We start from the raw sequence: 22746 nt of genomic DNA on the forward strand, positions 1-22746 counted from the left end.
AATTGGCATTTTTCTAAAAAGAAGAATGTTTTGTTCTGAAGCCTTTGTGAAACTTATTTACCTATAAATGTTATGTCCTGGATGTTAATATTACAATGTAATATGCTATGCTTCTCCTGTCACTATTTTCTACTGTCTACCATTTTTAATTTAATGTAATATAACAATTGCAATGTGATTGTAATTAATGTAATTAATGGTAATTGGTTCTCTGAAGCTGATCTGTCAGACTTCCTGCTGGATTCCCAGCAGTTGGCATTTGCTGTGAATATTGTAGGTGTTCACCCACCTTAATGTGCTGGAATTCCTTCTCCTCCTCCCGGAGCACCTCCAGTTGCTTCAGCGCAGCCTCTTGCTGGAACCCACCATGGTCAATCTGCATCATGGTCAATCAGTGTCAAATGTAGTTGTTCATAAAAAGAACAGAAAGCCTCAGAGAGTGCATGTCAGTATTCAACAAACTGATGACAAAAGGCATTGGACCATTAAATTGTATCCATTTACCATTATCTGTTTGAGGTTCGTATGCTCCTCGCTCTCCTGTGCTGCATCGTGATCCTTGTGGACAATCTCCACCCGAATGTCATTCTTCGCAGAAACCACTCCTTTGATATCTGGAGGAGAGGGAGAGATGGTGCAGTGTGACTGATGCATCAGTCCTGGATCATGCTGTAGCCCAGCCTAAGACACATGGCAGCAGCTTTCCTCAGATCTCACGGCGATGGCAGTAATGACTGTGGTGCCTACACAACGCTCTCTCCAGCCTACTGCAGTGTGACCATGGCTTACTTACTGACAACTTGGAAAAATCTTGGTAACACTCACTCATCCTCAAACTCCATGGTGGGATTGGGATCAATATCTGTTATCTAATAATGCAGTGTAGCAGGCCTAAAGGCCTTTTCACACTGAGGACATTTTTTGTGCAATTAATTTGCACATCAATTTATTTTTTCAAGTTGTTGTTTTTGTTAGGACTACTTTCACACAGAATGTGAATACAATAAATTTTTTTTCCGAAGGGAGGTTGATTTTTCTGAGCTTTCGCACTGCGACTAAAGGCATCACAATCACACAGGCTGTCAGAGGCTGCTTCTGGGTCAAAGGATCCTAGTAGTTTAACTATGTGTCATAAGAGGCTGCTTGCGCAGATGAGCAGTGATGTCTTGTGAATGTGATATTGGTCATTGGTAGCTAAACTGAATTGTTGGTATAAGATACTGTGAATGATGTAGCCAGCTTGTTACTAAAAGTTATTGTTGTTGTTTCAAAACAGGTTTGTGTCAAACCTGTAAGTATTTATTCCATAAGTGGCACTGTTATATGTTCCAACTATGGCAACAAGCTGTTTGTCCTTGCTGTGACCACATTATGAATTATATGTACTCTGTATGAAGGACAGTAAAACAATGAGAATAAAAGCTAAATCACATGTGAATTGAGATAAAAATTGATCTAAAAACCTAGTTTCATATTTATTTTACTTCACATAACTTTGACACTCATATTGCCAGTGTTCATAACTGCTGTAGGGGAAAAATCATTTTCATGATCATACTGGAACACTGGAATGTATCCAAAAAGAACTTTATATTATAACTATGGTAAGAAGGTGCTATAGAGGATACATTTCTTGAGAGATAAAATCCTAGAAATACAGTGATATGAAAAAGAAAGTACACCCTCTTTGAATGCTATGGTGTTTACATATCAGGACAAAAATCACCTGGTCCTTAGCTGGTCTTAAAATTAGGTAAATACAACAACACATGATGATCAGTTAATCAAGGGTATTTGATCAGCAGCACCTGGCTGCTACTTACCCTCTTAATTCCTATGGAAGCAGTAAGGGTGTACTTTTCACACGCTGCTTTCGCTTTTTGGCCTAGTTGTTGTTAAATAAATAATGACACAGTGGAAACTGTTGTGTGTTGTTTCACACCTGAGGTTAGATTTAAATTATATAGAATATATATATAATATAATATAATATATATATATATATTAAATTATATATATTTAGAACCTGTTAAGGACCAGATGATTCTTCTACTAAGTCCTGATATATAAAACCATAGACTCCAAAGAGGATGTACATTCTTTTTCACATGAAATTCAGTAAAAAGCTTCATTGGCAAGCACTGCCTGTCATACTGTGAGAATGAAATCAGTCTAACACTGTTTATTAAAGGCCTTACTCTCTGTTTTCACATCTCTCTGGTGCGAAAGTGACATAGGCAGAGAAGACATGACCAGATGGACATCCTCTGTAGAAATGAACAAAAACAACAGAGCAGTTAACAGAAACTATCTCAAGGACTTTACCTGTTCTCTCTGATGTTCTCCCTCAGTTCCAGTGACAACATTAGGGCACCAAGCTCTACCAGGACATTCAGTCATATGTGGAATGGGAAATCCCGCCCTTCACACAGTGAAGCAGATATAAACAGAGGCAAACTAAATTCTGTCTGTAGAAATACAAACCAAAGTGCTCCTCTAGTCCTTCAGAGTGAGCAGAGGCAGAGCTGGAGGCCAATAATGCTTGAACCTCAATTCAGATGTTCAACTAATGTTGGCATATACTTCTCTCTGCTACATTGTATAACATTATGGATCAATATCACAAATGTTCCTTTCATTTCTGTTGGTATAAGCTTTGTTTCTATGCACATTCATGTTTTTGTAGTGACAACTTTTAGCCATTTTCAGCTTGAAGGCAGAGAAGTGTCAATGTCTGAATGTTAGCTTTGGGTGAAATGTCTCACTGACCAAAAAGCAGAGTATAACCAAAGAAAATATGTTTCTCTGTCTGAAAATGCAGCAAAAAGACATTCAAGAAACTTTCAGACTGAGTTTAGAGCTCTTTTGTTGTCTCATGAGCAGGATCTGTCACTACTGTTTATAAATACCTCTAATACAGAATGGAAAAAGCACTGTGTTTTCTTTGCCTGTATCTTTGACCCAAAACTTTAATCCAGTGGTATCTTACTTCTGTGGAATCTGGTGCAGCAGAAAGCACCAAGTGTCCCCAGGAGGACGGAGAGGGCGAGGAAGGCTGCCACTGCCACGCCAATGATAACAGCCAGTCGCAGAGTTTCTGAACACAAACACAAACACAGAGGAAAAGAACTTAGCTGTGCTGTTACATGCACTCACACACACACACACGTTTTTACGACCCAGTGGGACCGACTGACTGGAAGGGTCTCGGTGGGATCCACCCTTTCTGAGTGGTCTAGAGACATTATTTTAACCTCTAAATTCCTAATAAATTTTTGCTAAGATGAAAATCACATGAAACATCAAATACCCAAACCTAAATTTTAAACCTAAATTTTAGTCTCTGTAGGGACCAATGTACCCCCGCCCCCCTCCAGGTAACACTGTGTTTCCAAAATGCAGTTGTTAGAGAGAACCCAGATCAACTGTATAAAAAGTAGACACAGGTTAAACTTATGTATTTCAAAATGTCAGTTGCATTTATTTAATATATAAACCTTTGTAAACACTGGATTCACAGTTGGCCCATTCATGTGTTCTCTCCACAGAACAGTGCATTAGTGAGCTGACTCACAAACTGGTTTTCTGGTTGTGACACAACCAACAAGGTAACACTGGACCAAACATTACACAGAGGAGCCTCCCAGAGGTTGACAGAAGCAGGAGAAAAGTTTTCCTCTGACAAAACTTCAAAGAACAGCGTCTCGCATGCATCCCAAGTTCTATCTTAGTATATGTTACTTGACAATACAAGCATTACATTATGAACATCCACCATGCTATTCATGAGTCACTTCACAATAAGACCCCCCACTCGCTCATACGTGACAGGTGCGCTCTTATACAGGTGGCTGTATAGTGTACTTAACTTATAATATCAACACATGTATCCTCAACACATGCACAGTAAGTACAATAAGTGCAAATGGAATGAACAGGTGCAGTGTTGTTTTGTAAATTCTTCTTGCACTTTAAGTTTCTGTTTTTCAGTGCTTCAGGTGAGGCCTTTATGCAGGCAGCACACTCAGATTTGCCAGGTACTTTATCAGGTTCAGTGACAGCTTTCAGGGTCTTTTCTATAGAATGAACCTCCCCACCTGACCAGCTCCTCCTCTTTGAGGTCTCTAAAAGACAAGGGGAAAAAAGAAAATCAGGGATGGAGACCAGCAATTCAGTTACTTATAATTAACTGTGCAGTAATACGACTTACTTATTCACATGTAATGTTGGTCAGCAATGTCATAGAACCATACCACAGCACCTGTAACCTCTTTTTTTAAACAGCATTACTTAAATAGGTTGGCGTGGTACAGAACCTGATATATAATTTACACTGTAGAATAAACTGGAAATCAATTAAATTAAATTAAATTAACTAAGTAAAACTATTAGTAATAGCAATGGATGTAGTGTTTGAAATACCTGTTTTATGGTCAGTGGGTTACTGCCTTCTTACATCTTGAAGATCCTGTTAAAATAAGGAATGATAATGATAATGATTAATAATTATTACTATTACCATACCAGAAAATGACTGCTGCTTGGTAGTCTATTTCCATTATTACTATGTCCATCATATTTGTGTCATATAGTAACAATGAGTACCAAAAAGATGTTCAAAACAAATTCAGGTAATCATAAATTGATGAAGAGCTATGCAAACAGTAAGACGTGTGACATTATCAAGCAGTGACTCTCATAACTTGTTCCTGAAAGGTAATACCTGAAATGATGTATGTAATAACCATTAATATGAATTCTATCAACTATGAACTTCTTTGTAACCATTATTTGTATATTTATTAATGTACAAAGACTGGTGGTGTATTTATTGTCACTGAGAATGATAGTCACCCAAAATACATATTTATGAAGTTACAGTAAACTATTGACATGTTTTCAACACTGACACCATTATCACAAAAGCATGTTAAACTACTGTGCACATATTCCAGTGCATGTAGTCTAAGAAATCCAGTCCCTGACTCAACAGGTTGCTGTCTTTTCTTAGATCTTGAGGATCCTGTATAATAAGGAATTATGAGAATATTGATAATAGAATACTGACAGCTAACTGATAACACACCTTCACTGTCTGAATATAAGCCATCTAGATAGACTTCTGTACATTACCTAATCATAACAGTGCACTGTGTTACAGTTTGTTTCACTGGTGGTACTGAGAAACTAAGCAATTAAATGTTTTCTCTCTAAGTTTGTCTTAACATTGCTAAAATGTGAACTGAGCACGAAAATTCTGCACAGTTTTATCTTTTAATTCCACTTTTTTTTCATAAAGACACTTAAGACATCTAGTATCTTTTGTGTGTGAACTACCTGTTTTAAGATGATCACTGTAAGACTCAACAGGTTGCAGTACTTTCTTTGATCTTGAGGATCTTGTTCAAATAAGGAATTATGAGTATATTAATACAAGATAATGTCAGTTAGTAGGCAACATAGCACACTAGTCAGCCTCTTAATTGATAGTGCAGATAATGAAAGCACTGTGTACAATGTTTTTCTTAAACTAGCTAAAGACTTCAGACTTTTTATCTCATGATTTAGACTTAACACAGGCAGTCTTTCTCCTTATACTGGCGGAAATGGGCTTCCATATCAGCCTGAGGTGCTCTGCTATGGTGAGAAAGCTGCCAGTCAGAGGTAGTTTTAATAGTGCCTGTTGTCTTTTGGTGTTCTGCATAAAAAAGGCAACAGAAAGGTTTGTGTCATCAGAGTTTTTGCCTCCTGTCCTCTTGTCCTCCTCTGAAGAAACTGTGGGCCATGTCCTTCTTCGATAGGTCCTCTGTGACGTTTGATAACAGGACAGTCAGGTTTTTGTGGGCTGCTTTCATGTACTGCCTCTGATGGAGTATAGTCATCACTAGTGCTTTCAATACAGCTTCTGCAGGCCTCTGATCCCTCAGATATTTTGGAGAACCATTCACAGTATTTTCTGGTAAGCTGAAAATGAAACAGGATATATATATATATATATATATATATATTATATATATATATTTTTTTTTATATGTGTTATATTGTTTGTGTTGTTTGTGTGTACACATATATATATATAGATAGATAAGCAGATAGATAGGCAGTAGAGAGAGACATGGGGGAAGGAGCAATCTCACTGGAGCTGCAATGAATTCTAATCACCTGGGAGGACACCTGCATTGCAATTGGCCAGTAACAATAACAGGATGGAATATTCTATTCTATTAAACTACTGTCAGCTCATATGAATTGAGCTAAAAACGAATAACTATTGAACATGTAAATTGTAGCCATGTCTTTGCTGATATAAGTGGCAACATTATCTTTTTCTATCATTGTTGCTACAGGCAAAAGCTTCTTGCAGCATCTGAGGCTGGGGTTTGTTTTGAGCACTTTACTTTTGTGGAAATAATCTATGGATTCTCTCCATACTATTTGACTATTACTTAGGTGGTAATTGTAATATGATTATGGTATCACAACTGAAAATCAGATGGCAAAATAATGAGCCAGCATTATTACCTGTGTTTGGTATTTTTTGTATTCCATGCGTCTGGACAAGAAATTAAAATAATGCCCCCTCAGGTGACGTAAGTGTGTCCTCATTCTGGTGAGTCGGCCACTCTGTCTGTGGGACATCAAAGACAAAAAAGTGAATCTACCTGATGTAACATTTGACCATCAAATACATCGTCACCCTCTTAAAATAATTGCCTAAGTCATTTTTTTACAAAAATGATTTTTTTTCCTAAATCATCTCATGATGCTGGCCACCTCTGGTAAAATTGCCTACATCCTCAGTTAAACAGATCGTGCCATTCTACCCCTTATAGTATAATTGCCTATGTCAAGAGTGTGACTTTTTTAGTTTTAATTTGTCTAAGTTATTCAATTCTCTCATGTTCCATGTTTGACTGACCTTCTGGTTTGTATGTCAATAGGCATCTGTTGTTATAACTGTTTTGATTAAAATTGTTAGTAAATATCATATATTCAACAAGTGGTTCAGTTTTTTGTGTTTCCTGAAAAATCTGAAAAAATGACTTAGACAATTATTTTAAGAGGGTGACGACATTATTTTCACAATTTTGATGAAGAGCCACTCTACAGTTAACATTATTATAGACTAACAAATGATATTTTTGTCTGTTAAAAGATTGTGACAATGATGAATAGCTGTCTTAAATCTAATTCAGGAAATTCTCAACAAGGCCTAAAAATAAGACTGGGCGGAATAATTAACTGTTCCTTACTTAACCCTTATAACGTGAGCGTAGCGGTGGCGATATTCGCGCTCATATTCTACAAAACATTAAATTACTCCTCAACCGTTTATGATAGAGACGAACTTTAAATTGTGTCTGAAACGCAAGATTTTCCGTTTTCCGATGCAACCTGAATGGTGCCTTTGCAACAATCAGTGCCACTTTACGGTGCTTATAATTGCATCGTACGTCAACAGATGCTTGCCGGATCACTGCAGTGGGAATTTCATGCAGTTCATCACTTGCTTGACAGGAGCGCGCAGCAGTCGCAGGAGAGACAAAACAGTAAAATGAAAAGATTTAATGTAAAACAGGTTTTAGACATTTTATTTGACGAAGACGAGAACAGTGGACATGACAGCGACTCAGACCCTGACAGCTGGCACAAGGACGAGGACTATGAGGAGGGCATTGATCGGTTTGAAGATGAAAAGTAAGTAATGTAATGACAGGCTATGTTGTACCAATTCATTTGTATCATTGTACAATGACAAACACAATTTTGTTCATCATTGGCGTGTGTGATTATGCCATTTTATTAAAATTTTGTGGAAAATTACTATTGATTATCAATTCGCGGGCACGCTCAAAATAGAGAGGGAAAGTTGCCAGACTGTAATGAACTAGCATGAGTAAAGCTAGCAGATGTGCAGGTCTGTCTGTGTCTATCTATCTATCTTTGTCTGTTTCTCTCCCTCTCTCTCAATCTGCATGTATCTCTCCCTGTCTGTCTCAGTCCAATTATGTCTAAATAATACTTTGAGCTGGGTGCACGCAAAAGAGAGGGAAAGTGTTTTGGCTGTAATGAACTAGCATGGGTAGAGCTAGCAGATGTTGAAGAGTGTGTTTTTGTCTTTATACAGCTGAAGTAAAAATACTCAATTGAAAATTAATGTAAATGCTGATATGAGTAATGATGAAAATGTTATTATGAATTGAAACAAATGAGAATTGCACTTTTTTTACACTATTTTTTGCCTTTAGCTTAGATGATGAGACTGCCCCCATCTGCCCCACAACTCTCTGCACCCCTCACTGTATCATCTGGCCCACCTTCCACTTCAACAACACCATCATCAACAGGAGCATCAAAATCAACTGCATCATCGTCACGACAATCTACCACATCACCACGGAGACGGGGGAGAGGCTGTGGAGGAAGGAGTGGGCATGGAAGAGGGAGAGAGCATGGACGCCTTCCATCGCAAGCCCCAGCTGACTGAGAAAGGTGTAATGATGTTGAAGAGCTGAACAAATTGCACAGGCTTCCCAGTTTCTGCCCCAAAACACCTCCTGGTCTGCAGACCCTGATCGGTGAGGACAATCCACCAGTCAGACTATTTAGAGAATTTTTTTCTCTCAAAGAGGTGACAACAATCTGCCAGCACACAAACATCAATGCTGCTGAAGAGATTGCGAAAGGGAAAAAGTTCAAATGGTTTGACAGATTTGTGTTTATTCTAGTGTCATTTATTAGGAATTTCCTTTTATGGATATTAATCATTAAATGCTGTTACTAGATTATGAGTAGTAGAAATGCTTATGAAAAACTGTGTAATTATATATTTTACAGACAGAGTCACAGGAATTTACACTGTATGACATGCTTGTGCTACAGCACACATCTCATTGTGCAAAATGTGAATGTTTTAATGTGAGCAAAATTTGATCTCTGAAAGGTGTAAATGTCTCAATTCTTCCAGAGCAGGACCCCACCCAGATCAGAGTAGGACCTCCATCCAGATCAGAGCAAGGCTCCCATCCAGATCAGACCAGGACCTCCATCCAGATCAGACCAGGACCCCACCCAGATCAGAGTAGGACCTCCATCCAGATCAGAGCAGGACCTCCATCCAGATCCGACCAGGACCCCCACCCAGATCAGACCAGGCCCTCCACCCAGATCAGACCAGGCCCTCCACCCAGATCAGAGCAGGATTCCCACCCAGATCAGACCAGGACCTCCATCCAGATCAGACCAGGACCTCCATCCAGACAAGAGCAGGACCTTGACCTGACATACAACATACTACACAGCTAATGAAAAACAAGATTTTTGTCTTTTTCACTCTAAGTGGGCTAAATTGCTTATATTAAAAGTAGTAAGTAAAACGGAAATTACTGTTGTAATTTGATTCTTTTAATAAGTCATATAATTTGTTATGATCTCAGGTTTTGGACAGGTATGATACTGGTGTGGCGACAGTGTGCACGTCTGATGTTGCTCACAGTGGTCCAAGGAATTCTCAGGGAGTTTGTGTGTATGTTCAGACACATGAAAAGTTAATGGGATCATTGGTCCCGATTATGATCCACTGCACCGTCTCAAGCCACTCTACTGCAACATCAGGGCTACGTGCAAAGCTCTGTGGCAACCCAGGAAACAAACGGCGATCGATGAGCGCATGGTTGCATGCGCCAGTATATGAAGGAGAAGCCTACAAAATGGGGGGTGAAGCTTTTTGTGCTGGCTGACTCCAGCAATGGCTACACAACTCACAATTTATACAGGCAAGAGTAGGTTCACTTCTGGACAGGGACTCTCTACATCAAATAAGAAGCCCATGTCTCACCTGGAGTTCATGGAGGAGCTGGCTGCTGGTCTGTGTGGTGTCTCACAGGATTGAGAGTGTTTGCCAGTCTGCCTAAACCCTAGTGCGGTGGACAAGGAACCTGGGGGTGCTTCAGGTACCACCATAGGACAGGGAAGGTCATCTGATATGGCCACAAAAGGACGCAGACGCTGCGCAAATTGTGTATGGTGGCACACAGAAACTGCTTTGCAGACTGGCATTACAAAAGGGTTCCTGGAGTAGTGGAGCATGCTGCAGAACCTTAAACACAAATAGTGGTGTGCAAATAACTGTAAATGTGTAAATAGTTATGTATATAGTTTACATAACATACATAATGTTACTACAGTAACATTATTCCTCCTTTTTTTCAGTTCATAGTTACATTGTAAGGGCAACTTTAGATCTACCTTGTACATAGATTTAAAGATAAGTTTTATAATTTCATTTTTATCAAAAAAGTTGTTGTGTTGAATGAATTAAAATTCTATTTTTTGAAAAAGTCACTGCAGTCTTCCCTATATTGACAGATTGTCTATTTTCCAGTGATACACAGCAATTTCTACAGAGCCACAGTCACCATAACACACTTTATTATTGTGTTATTATATGATAATTACTGACTAATTGTAGATTTTTTGCTGTTAGTTGCTGATGCTCAGTATATTGTGGGTCTATTACTAGGCCTGTAGTGATAAAGTGCACTTCCTGCTGTCGTAAATGGAGAAGTAACTGAGCTGTAACTCACTGAGGAAAAGGTATATTTGCACCAAACTTCATATGGAGCTCCAAAACACCTAATTACAACTTTTCACACTGAAAAAAATAAAATTCATTGGTTGACTATGGAGTTATTCAACAAAACACAAGTTTTTTTCACTGGGAGTTTTGAAAACAACCACAGGGATCACCGGTGACACCGCAGAGCATGTGTATTTCAAGTTACCATAACTCCTCGCTACTTCGTGCAATTTTAATCATTCAAACTGCCCCTGAAAGCTGTGAAACGGGGCTTTCTTTCTATTACATGCATTACGGTAATGACTGAGTGCTGTGTGGGGAGAGAGACGAAATGAGCGGCAGCTGCAGGGGGCGTTTGTGTGACAGCACAGGAGGAAAAAGTCAAACTTTTGGTGCGGTTTCTCTGAGATTAGTGAGGTTTTAGAGGTATATTCTGTGTAAATAAATCCGAATCTTGTAAATAATAGTTTTAGTATTTTTCCTAAAGTGATTTTATCGTGTTTTTGCAATTTCTGTGTGTTTTTGATCAAGTTCTTAACTGTTTTTGCCGCGTTTTAGCTAGTTTTTTTCTTGCTAGATTGATTTTTCAACATTTTGTGGACATTTCCGTCCACAAAATGTCAAGGAAGAGCACAAGAAAGAAGACAAGTCTCCCCAGGAGACTTGTTGAGGAAGATGAACAGGAGGAGTCAGCCATGTCTTCTCTGTCACCTTCTCAACCACAGTAAGTAAAACTGTTTGTTTACATTCAATATTTATTTCCAACTTTATAACATTGTTTATTATCAGATATTTTTTGTTATTGGGTTTATCTCAAATGTTCTTTTATTACTTTTACTGTGTAAGATTTATAACCTACTCCTATTACTTACTTACTCCTATTTATGACGTGTGAATTTGTGTACTATGAATTTGGAACAATTTTTCTTGAAATAAAAAGTATTTGTTTTGTATAAAGAGTGCATGTATTATGAAATTTTTATTTTTTTTTAGAAATCCTCCTGATGAAGGGCCAGTCAACAGGGGAAGGAATCACATCCGGGGCCAACGCCGTGGGGCTCATGCTGCTGGAGATTTGGCACGTAGCCGGTCACCATTGAGGCCTCAAGAAACAGTCTGCTGGAAAACGGAGGTAGACCCCGACACTCACAACATTCACCCACCTCGATTCACCCCCAAACGTTGCCCTGGTGTACAGCCTGTACTTACAACAACTGCAAACCAAGCACCAGGTGACATCTTTGCTCTGTTTTTTGACAAAGAGGTCCTCAAAGTTGTGTGTGCCAACACCAATAAATATGTTTGGAAGAAACAGGCCATGGGAAGGAGGATGGACAGATGGACTGACCTTACGCCTGAAGAACTAAAAAAGTACCTGGGCTTGTTGCTGTATATGTCGGTCTGCAACTTCCCCAAAATGTCAGACTTTTGGCGAAAAAAAACTATATTTCACGTGGCCTTCCCAGCAACAGTGATGTCCAGAAATAGGTTCACTGTTATCACCAGCAACCTTCATATGAGTGATCCAGAGGAGGATACAGCAAATGAGGGGAAAAGGGGAACAGAGGAGTATGACCCACTCCAAAAACTAAAACCTCTCCTGGAGATGATCGAACCGCTGCAAAAGTGTTTATCATCCAAAACAGCATATTTCTATTGATGAAAGGATGGTTGCCACTAAAGGCCGATTAAAATCAAACAGTATATGAAGGACAAGCTGACAAAGTGGGGGCTAAAGTTCTTTGTGCTGGCTGATGTAAATGGCTACACTGTAGATTACAAGCTCTACACTGGCAAGACCAATGCAGCTTCAGGGAAGGGGCTTTCTTTCAATGTGGTCACAGGGCTGGTGAAGAAAGAATACCTGGGCAGTGGCTACATAGTGTACTGTGACAATTTTTACACCAGCCCTCTCCTTTTTCGTCATCTGAGCCAACAAGGGTTTGGAGCGTGTGGCACTTACCGCCAGGGCAGGGTTGGTGTCCCCACAACCCAAGAAAATGCTCTCAACAAAAAATGAAAAAGAGGCTCCATCCAGTGGATACATGACAATGAGCTGCTCTTTGTCAAATGGATGGACACCAGGGAAGTGTCCATGTGCACCACTGTCCATCCTGTGTACACTGGGGAGACTGTCCTGCAGTGGCAGAAGGACAATGATGGGCAAAGTCAGAGGATCCCCGTGCCCAGGCCTACAGCAGTGGCCGAATACAACAAATATATGGGGGGTGTGGATACCTCTGACTAGATGTTGGGAACAAACTCGGTGCACAGAAAAACCTGAAGATGGCCAATGACTGTTTTTCAGCACCTGCTGGACATTGCTGTCACAAATAGTTTCATTGTGCACAAGGAGCTTAGCAAGGCACAGCAGCAGAAGGCCATGACACGCCAGGCTTTCCAGGAGGAGCTGAGTGCGCACCTACTTGGTGTGCCACTGACCGGCGCACCTCGTCCTCCCACTCAAGGCCACTTCCCTATCCCAACCAACAACAACAAGTGCACAGACAAAAGACAGCGTTGGGAAGGAAAAAGTGCAGTCTGTGCCACAAAAGCACACCGTGGATGTGTGATGTGTGTCATGTGGGTCTCTGTCTTCAGGTGGACAGGAATTGTTTCAAAAACTACCACTGCTGAAAAAATCGCCTGGCTGTTGATCAATATAACAGCCTGTAACATGGACTCAGAAAGCTCCAGAAATGAACAACTGAGTTGTTGTAAAATAGTTTGAATTAGATTTTTGCAATCTCAGTAATGTTCAATCTGCACTTTTCAAGAATTTATAAAAAGAAAGTTGAAGAAAATTCAATTTTGTTTTTGTCCTTTTCTTCTTATAACACACCGTTTTAGGTATTTAATTACATGAGAATGGTAAATACTTGACAGATTTTGAAAGCTCTACTTCTCCTGGAAAAAGGGTGTAAATTATTTACACATAGGGCATTGTTTGACAAAATTATTGACAAAAATAGACAAGAAAGACCAGGCGTTTTAATAAATATATCTATTATTATGGTTGTTAAAGGGTTAAACACCCTCCTGATGCAAGCACTCCTTTCACAACCCTGGATATTAGCATAGCGTTCAGCCTTCTGCCTGGGTCCAACCCAATACATGTGAGTGGCAGGTAAATCAAGCAAATGTATGTGTCAAAAAGGCAGTCTACTGCCTAAAAACGCTGTAATGGCATGCTAACAATATTGTTTAATACTCTACAATGACAAGCTACGTTAGCATTAGCAAACCACGCAGTGCTAATAACCATGTCATGTCGAATCATGAAAAAACGACTGAGGTGGCTGCAAAAATATAACACACGGTGGCTAACATCGTTATTAATTAAAACAGTTCGTTTTATGTAAAACTTACTTAGTTTCCATCGCTTTCTCCTCTGACGGTCACGCTCGCTCACTCATCCAGTTCCGGTCGTCTTCTCCTCCGTGTTGTTGGTAAAGACCGTGGGGCAGCGCGGCTAATTGAACGACGTCACAGAGTGGGGTAGTTAGAGATGGTAGTCATGGGGACCGGTGGAGTCTGGAAAGGTGTGTCCCTCCCTTACTTCTGACCGTAAGGCAGCGCGGCTAATTGAACGACATCACGGGTGGGGGGATGGGGGGGTTGTCATGGGGACCGCGAGTCTGGAAAGGTCTGTCCCTCCCTCACCTCTAACCACGAGATGATGAAATTATAAACACATTCAAGAGGAACACATGCCTCTGATGACGTGAATTTAACAGCTGTTTCAATCTTAGCTTCACTGGAACAGAATCAGAACTATAAAGAAATAACAGCTCTCAGTAAATGCTTCCATGTGAAACTATTTGGTGTGCAGTGTACAGTATCGTCTGTCTTTTACCGGAATTTTAACAGTGGTGATATTACTCAAATAAAACGGGTCTAGTTAACCAGGTATGGACATATTCTGCTGTTAAATCAGCAGGTAATGTAATTATTGATTCGTGCCCACCACGTATTTGTGATGGACACATGTGTGACCTCAACACTGGAGTCAACACTCCTTGTCCCACCGCTGTCTAACTGGCTGTAAAGGGTATCTTTCTCTAACCTCTTCATTGAATGCACCCTGTGGAGTTCTTGATGAAGCCATGTCTTTATGAGTGGGTCCCAATTTTACTTCAATCATGCATTGCTGATTTTGCTGCGTAGACGTCACCTTAACTACAGGTTGGCATGTCAGAAAATGCTTCTCTTGAAGTTAGGGATGCTCCAACACCACTTTTTTTCAAACTGATACGATACCGATATTTGAATATTGGAGTACTTATTACGAGTACATTACACTACGTACATTTACTTGAAAACGTGTTTTATTTTCATCAGATATTGTTTCATTCTCTGGCTGTAAGAAATTGCTGTGACTGAAATTTGAACATTCCATTATATATGGCACTGCCACACATTTTACTCAAATACAAGTACTGTTAAAGTACTGTTATTGACATTTTAGCTTCAACTGCATCTTTTATTTTTTGGGCTTTTCACCAACAGGGAAAGAGAGTGAGGGAATGACACGCAGTAAAGGTCCGGCCAGACCGGGAGTCGATCCGGGGACCAGCTGCTCAGGGCACTTAGACCCATGTGGTACGCGCCCCAACTGCATCTTTTTTTAAACAAACAGAATATCTTCAAGGCAGAAGTAGGCTAAGGCGGAATGTTTAAAATGTCCAACTATTTCAGCCACGCTCCTCTGTGCTAAAAGCCTCTCATTCACAGTCAGCAAACACACCTGCGATGGCTTGGCTGGTGTGTGAACCCCTAAACTGTTTGCATGCAGGACGACTCTCACGAGTAAATCACTGTCAATCTGCTGTGCAGTTAAACTGATGAGGGACACCGGGCTAACGCTGTTCGTCCAAATATCAGTGGTGAAGCTGAGGGCCGAAATGTCCTGCAACAGGCTGCGGATGTGCCTCTTCACAAAGTCGTGTAGCTTTGGCAACACTGTGTCAGTGATGTGGTGTCGGGTAGGGATCTCATACCTCAGCTCCAGTACACTGAGAAGACGTCTAAATCCCATATTATCAACAACCGACAACGGCTGGTCATCAAGAGCAATGTACTGGGTCAGAGCCTCTGTTATTTTCACTGCGCGCTGGTTGTCTCTTAACATCTTCTCCCTCTTCTCCAGAGTTTGCTGCAGAGTTGGTTGTTGCTGTTTGCCATTATTAGCAAACGCTTTTTTTTTTAGATGTTTTATCAGAGCATAATTTGCAGTCCGCTTTACTTTAGTCACCATCATCCACTTTGAAATACCTTCACACTGCTGACATTGCTCCTCCGTGCTCTCACTTAGCACCTGACCACCCAACTGAACATCACGCTGCCGTAAAGTGGTATTGGGCTGTGGTATCGGGTGTTTAACCCATATGACTTTTGGTGACCTTGACATCTATGATGCCTTGTTATGATGCATTGTTAAGTTACAGTTACTCTCTAAGAAGCCCATTACATGAACCTTTTCTGATGCAACATTTTATTTGAGTTCAAACTAATATGGTCAGTTCTAACCAGCTTTAATCAGAGTGAGATTTAACCTCCATGTGCTAAATTAAGACTTCCTCCTCACCTTGTTCTTTGAGGCGTATGATCTCAGTGTCAGAGCCGAAGCTGTTCCATGCTGTACAGTTATAGATAGTCTGGAAGTCAGCAGGAACAATGTTACTCATGGTCAGTGTGGAGATGACTCCTTCCTCCGTACTGACCGTCTCCACAGTATAGCGTCCAGATGTCCCTGACTCCAAAACTGTCTCCTTCCAGGACCAGGCCTGAGAGATAACATACATGTGTTAGTGGGAGCACACCTATATCACAACATTACATATACATTAATATGATTCATGCTGCCTACTACTGTGTGCAACAAGAATTAAATTGAATTTAATTTCTGTAAAAACTGTGACAGTCATACTCTTTGCATTTTACAAATTGCAGCACAACTGTATTAACTTCCAACTTTTATAGTGCTTGGGCAGAGGGTGCAAATAATGTGTTGTTACAAAAGTGTAACAGAGTTTTCTAGTGGGAGGAGTGGAGTGACTCACAATGCGGTCGGGAGGAGGGGTACTGCGGATGAAACACTTGATCTGACCCTTCTCTCCATAGAGCACCTGCTGGGTCTGGGTGCTAGAGATAGTGGGCGGACCTGTGGAGGCACAGCCAAGGCAGAAAGTGATTTCAGCGCATGTATTAACTGTTTGGATTAGGGCAGCATCAAAGGCAGAGCCACGCTCAGGTCCCATAACAGTAAAAACTCTCAGACGTTATTTACTTGCTGGTTTTAATTAGTTTTGCTCAGGTTGATGCAGAGGTGCAGTGCAGCTGACACCAGCCTGAAGTCAATCTTTATAAGATTGATTTTTAGAATGGAAACTGATGCACTGGACAAATGACAAGTGACAAACACCTGCTTTTCTGTGTGGAGTTCACATGTTCTCCCTGTGCCTGCGTGGGTTCTCTCAAGGTTCTCCAGCGTCCTCCCATCATCCAAACACAAGCAGGTGTGAATGTGAGTGTGATTGGTTGTTTGTCTGTATATTGGCCCTGCAATGGACTGGTGATCCGTACAGGGTGTACTCTCCAACCCCCTGTGACCCTTGATGGATAAGCGGTATAGATAATGGATGGATGGATGGATGTATCTAGTGATTAGTGCTCAGTATCCCAGCATGAGTAGCACAATGACAAAGTTTGTTACAAGTGACAAGATTATCACAGAGGGCTAGCTCTAACGTCTAGGATTTTGGTAAATAGTAAAAAGCATATAGTTGTATTTGGCTGGTTAAAAAGTGTGCACTGCCACACATTTAGGTAGAGAGGTGCATGCTCGTTAAGTACCATAGTGTAGCTAACAGGTTGCATTGAACGGCATGGGTTTGTATGAAATGTTGTAGTTGTGTCTAGCCCTAACTTTGAACTCTCTATTAGCAGTGCTGCTGCGATGTCCTTTAACGAAAGGATGGCTCGCTGTAAGGACAGCTGTGAACATTAGATGTGTTTGCTTCTAAGCTGTTTCAATAGTTAATGTTTCATTTGCTAATTGCTGGGCTCTGTGGGGTAGCATGACGAGGATTGCACAAAAATTGCACAACATTTACAAGCAATATGGTGAAAAACGTATATTTCACAAAGTGCAGTGAGCTTACACATGACCATTTCAAGAGATTACAGAAGGATCAACGTATTGCTTTAGCTTGCCTAGAGGAGGTTAAGCTGCAGGCATTATAAAACTGGGTATTATGGCTTGCTTAGTTGTTGTGCAGTTAGCAGATATACAGAAAGAATGTGATAAACAGAAAAGATCAATTACAGTGTGAAGAAAAGGAGAAAGGCACGGTGTATCAGGACAAGGACAGAGAGAGGGAACAAGCGCACAAGGTGAAATTGGCCCAGTTGGAGTTAGAAAATCTTGCAGCAGTGAGGAAAGCTGACAGCGTGTTTCATTTCAAAAGAGCATCTAGTTTTATCTTTCTGTAAAGGCTACCAGCCATGTGTGAAAATGAAATACTGGCATTAGCTAGTGGTGAAGATGCTATCAATGTTTTTTAGTAGATATTCAAGAAGGTTGGTACAGACTGTAACCGGGCGGAGAAAATGGGCGTCATCGGTTCAAAGTGTGCTGACAGGAAGGGCTAAGAGGGCTGCTGCAGCAGCTCATGTTTATTTAGATTATGATGCCTTAACCCTTGCGTTGTCCTCTGGGTCAAAGTGACCTGGTGGCCGACAATGTGCCTTTGTGTTTGTGTGTATTAGCATTTGTTGTTGTGCATGACATTTGTGATTTTAAAGCTGTTATCTTTTGTTTTTGAATAATGATAATAAATAAAAAGTATACGGAATACGAAGGGCAGTACGGAGGGCAACGGGAGGGTTAAAGAAAGCTGTTCTCGAGGCTTAGGGAGGTGTTTAACAATTAGCAATTTACAGAGCTGAGACAACAGTCAGGGGAGTCCCAAAGTTTGTGAAGTATATACAGAGTGTGAAAGATTTGCTTCTGCTAGAACAGTTTAAAGTCAATTTCTTTAAGAGGTGGTAGTTTATCTAAATTAACTCTAATTGTCCGTAGCAAGAGTGTTGACCCCAAATAAAAGCCATAGTCCACCTGTGTCACTGTGTGACACTGAGCGCAGTTTGGGGGGCCTGAGCTTTATGCCTGTGTCAATGCCCCTGTGTCAGCCCTATGATAGACTGGTGATCTATCCAGGGTGTACCCCACCTCATTTAAATTGTTTGAAGTCAGTGTATTTGTTCAGGTTAGCACTTGTGTTACCACGTGTTACCAATTAAGTAATGCAGTTGGAAATGTTTGGAGTCCAAGCAGACTTGAAGCATTTGGATGCTTGTTAGTTAATTGTAAATGAACAGTTTTTTTCATGAATGCAAGCCTCCACTGGGATTTGAACCCTAAAACAAAGGACTGAGATGCGTCACTGGGGATTACCTTTCACCACTCATTCAGAAGACTAAAATAACTACACCTATTCGAGCAGGGACCTCTGCCACATATTGAAGTGGGGCTAACCTCCCTCTCGATTGAGCATACTTAATATTACCTCCTGAATTTCACCCAATCCACCCCTGAAATGTTGCAGTCTGTCTTTATGGTAACACCTGCAAAGTTTGGTAAAGATGGATTATTTCTCTTCAGGAAAGGAGCTCATTTTATAAGTTCAAGCAATAGTGTTATAATGTATTTGTATATTTCTGTAAAATGATTTGATATATCAAAATTTCTAGAACTGCTTTTGGCAAGCAGGTCTACAAACAACTCACTCTGACATCATAAACCTACTTGCCAATTTTCATGGACATTCACAGAAATTACAGGCTGCTGAATTTTGATTGGCTGCTGACTGCCACATTGATAAAGTTATCAGGGCAATATTTAAAGTAAAGTTAGAAAATGTTATTATGAATCACTGTACCAAATATGAACTTTTTCAGATAATTTGTAAATGAAAAACATTTTATATAAAATGCTTAGTTAAAATGCCACCAAGTAGGATATTTCATCACTTGTGATGAAAACGTTTGAGAACATTTTAAAAGACGAGGTTGTATGATTAGTCAGTGGTAAATTAGATCTTTTGCTCCTCAGAGTTGTGTTCTCTGCCCCCTGCTTTTTATCTTGTACACAGACAGTCGCAGGTCTTCTACAGAGAAGAGCTTCCTGGTGAAATTGTCAGATGATACAGCACTTCTTTCTCTTCGTCAGAGCCCAGAGACAGACCATGGTTGTGCCTTAGCTGATTTTGTTAACTGGTGCAGTGCTAACTCTCTTGGCCTGAATGTAGCCAAAACAAAGGAACTAATAATCAACTTCAGGAAAAAGAGAGGGCTTTCTGTGAAAGACAGAAACAGTCTCCACAGTATTGTTCAGGTCTGCTCCAAGATCACTGGAGTCCAGCTGAGAGACTTGTGCTGTTTCTGGGAGAAATGCGTTGCCCAGAAAACAAAAGGAATTATCAATCTGATCATATCCTCTCTGGTGAATTCACCTTAATGCCCTCAGGGTGGCGCTACACAATACCTCTGAGGAGAACTAATCGCTGTTCTCATTCTTTCATTCCTTCTGCTATCAGACTGCTTAACATTGACTGTAGTCATTTTTAAAAAGTGGTTCTTTTCAATGAGAGTTCTTTTAAATTAAATTATGGTCTTATTTATTTCCTATTTCGTATTTCTTTCTTTCTTAGTAATTATCTCTTAACCAAAATGCCAGTTTTCCTTGTGTACTACTTTTCTTACGGCCACTCACTGAAGGTAACATTGTGCAATAAACATTTGTGCATTTCTGTGTTTTTGGACTGCTGCCTGGATTTGTGTGTTTCCAGACTCTTGGCTGCTTCCCCAGACAGAAAACCTTGTGTTTTCTCTTTGTTTAAAAAGCATCATCCTAGTGTCTACATTTGTGTCTACTTCTTACCTGTGTTCCCTGCCCCCATTGTAAAAGAATACTTCAACCACAACTGACCAGCAGACACTTACTCCTGTGTTTCACCCTCATGACACATTACTTGCCTTTGGGTACTTGCCTTCTATCTCACCACCTTCCTGCCCCCAACAGTATCTTCAAGAGTAGTCTCACCATTGTCCCAGCCTTCACCTGTCTGTCCAGCCTCCAAGCAATCCTCCTAAAGTTTTCTGCTCTCTAGTTCTGTCTCTCCAGTTCTTTGTCCCTTCTTCTGTTTGTTGGAATATTGTGCTCCTCCAGACAGTAAGCCTTTTGTTGTTGTTTGTAAAGTTAATCCCTGAGGTGTTAAATCCTCATCCCAGTTTTGGGTTCTCTTACCTGTGTCCCTATCCCTCAGTGTTACAAATACAGTTCCTTTTTTTTTTTTTTTTGCAGGGGGGGCTGGAGTCTATCCAGCAGAATGTCATTGGGTACATTCTGTACAGATCGCTAGTCCATTCAGGGCAAATCATTTTTTGTGTGCAATAAAAAATAATTAATGTAATCAGCAATGATTACAACAGATGGTGAGTGAGCGTGCTCAGATTTTCTTCCTCCTCAGCACATTAGGCTGTTCCTGGTTTCAGTTATTCATAAGGGCATTACATTTAGACCGAATCAAGTGTCTGATCAAAGAGCCATTCACATTCAGTGGGCGATAGTCCATTGTACTTACCATTCACAGTGAGCGACACCTCTCTCTCCCCAGCACCCACTCTAGGTACAACAGCCCGACACACATACTTCCCAGCATCCTCCTGCTTTACTGCTTTCAGAGTCAGAGTGCTCTTGTTGCTAAGCACCTGTGTTGTGAGGGTTTCAAAGTTCAGAGGAGACAGTAGTCATTTCTATCCAGTTAAACACCAGTTTCAATGACAAAAAAGGACAGAAGCATTTAGCAACCAGTTCAACATGGACAAAATGCATTAATACATTATTTCCTAGGGAATTTTGTTATTTGTATATCTATACATTTAATGTCATTCAAAGCATAGATAAGTGTGTGCGAGAGCATTTTGCTAATGTAAAATTCCCACGATCTTCTTATTACTCCTGTGATGATGATGATTATTATTAAAAACTGCTCATTAAATTTAATTGGCCAAAAGTAAAAAGTGACCCGATGAATACTAATGGGAGACTGGTCACTGAGCTGTGTATGCAGAATACGTCTCCATGTGTGTTACAGTGTGTGGTTTTTAATGGTATCTGGTCCCCTGGGGACACATTATTAGGTATACTGTTTCAGTTCATAAGAAACCCTCATGCAACTCCAGATCACTGATCTGATGCCCTATAAAAATTGTCACAATGAACTGCTGTGTACAGTGCGCTTGTTGGTGAATAATACATACCACTCCTGAGCCACGTTTCATCCACACAATGGTTAGAGAAGGGTTTCCTGTCCAAGCACACTTGAAAACAGCATCAGATCCTAGATCCACCTGCAGAGACTGAGGCTCTGCGCCCATCCTTGGCCCAACTGGAGGACAGAAAGATAACAGAAATGACCTGTACTTTGTAATTATCTTTACTTAACATTTAGAAATCAGCTGATAGCAAAATAAAATCTTTTCTGTGAAAACAGTAATTGTTTTAGACTGCATCCTACACAAGAAGTGGTTGTCAGTGAACCCTCATAACTAGGAAAACATATCAGTCATATAAAAATATTTTAAGACTGGAAGTAGCAACTTAGATGCATAAACACTTTCAAGTATGTAATGTTGACATGTCACCTTTCTCTATCAGGGTAACTTCAGGAGAAACTTAGAAACATTGAGTTTAACTTTCTGATTAACCAGTACTATGAAAGGTGGATAAGTTAGCATAGTAATTTACACTGCATCTCTAAACTGGTCAGAGCAGGTTATGTTTGCGGTTATAACTTGGTGTTATCCTATTTAAGTACCGCCCCACATCTGGAAGACCCAATCAATATTAGCTCTGGTGTTTAAAGACTGTCAGTATCAGTAATACAAAAGACAAAAGACAAAATAAATTACAGTTTTTTCATTTATGTATTTATTTCTTTGCATTCTCCCTCTCCTAAAAAGGCAAATGATAACAGTTAGAGATGGTAGAAACACATTGATCAAAGGATGGTGTATGTATACCTTTTTATGTGACAGTTTTTCAATTTCCAAACATTTTTTTCTTTCACTGAAGCTCAAGAATGAGTTTACACAGCAAAACA

At 40.2% G+C, this 22746-nt stretch overlaps 1 protein-coding gene across 2 annotated transcripts in view; it reads right to left on the reverse strand.

The window, feature by feature from the left end:
- LOC108893945 (kin of IRRE-like protein 3) overlaps nt 1–22746 on the reverse strand; it is a 150033-nt gene that overhangs the window by 4296 nt on the left and 122991 nt on the right. For both annotated transcript variants that reach the window (XM_018692437.2, XM_018692438.2), the window contains exons 8-15: nt 21905–22032; nt 21226–21352; nt 16642–16742; nt 16167–16365; nt 2990–3097; nt 2199–2267; nt 505–614; nt 290–376 (exon numbers count right to left, since the gene is read on the reverse strand). In XM_018692437.2, the coding sequence (XP_018547953.1) occupies nt 290–376; nt 505–614; nt 2199–2267; nt 2990–3097; nt 16167–16365; nt 16642–16742; nt 21226–21352; nt 21905–22032 (929 nt within the window). The remainder of the gene's footprint in view (nt 1–289; nt 377–504; nt 615–2198; nt 2268–2989; nt 3098–16166; nt 16366–16641; nt 16743–21225; nt 21353–21904; nt 22033–22746) is intronic.

This window comes from Lates calcarifer, linkage group LG20 (genome assembly GCF_001640805.2).
Source record: "Lates calcarifer isolate ASB-BC8 linkage group LG20, TLL_Latcal_v3, whole genome shotgun sequence".
In the NCBI taxonomy this organism is placed as follows: Eukaryota; Metazoa; Chordata; class Actinopteri; family Centropomidae; genus Lates; species Lates calcarifer.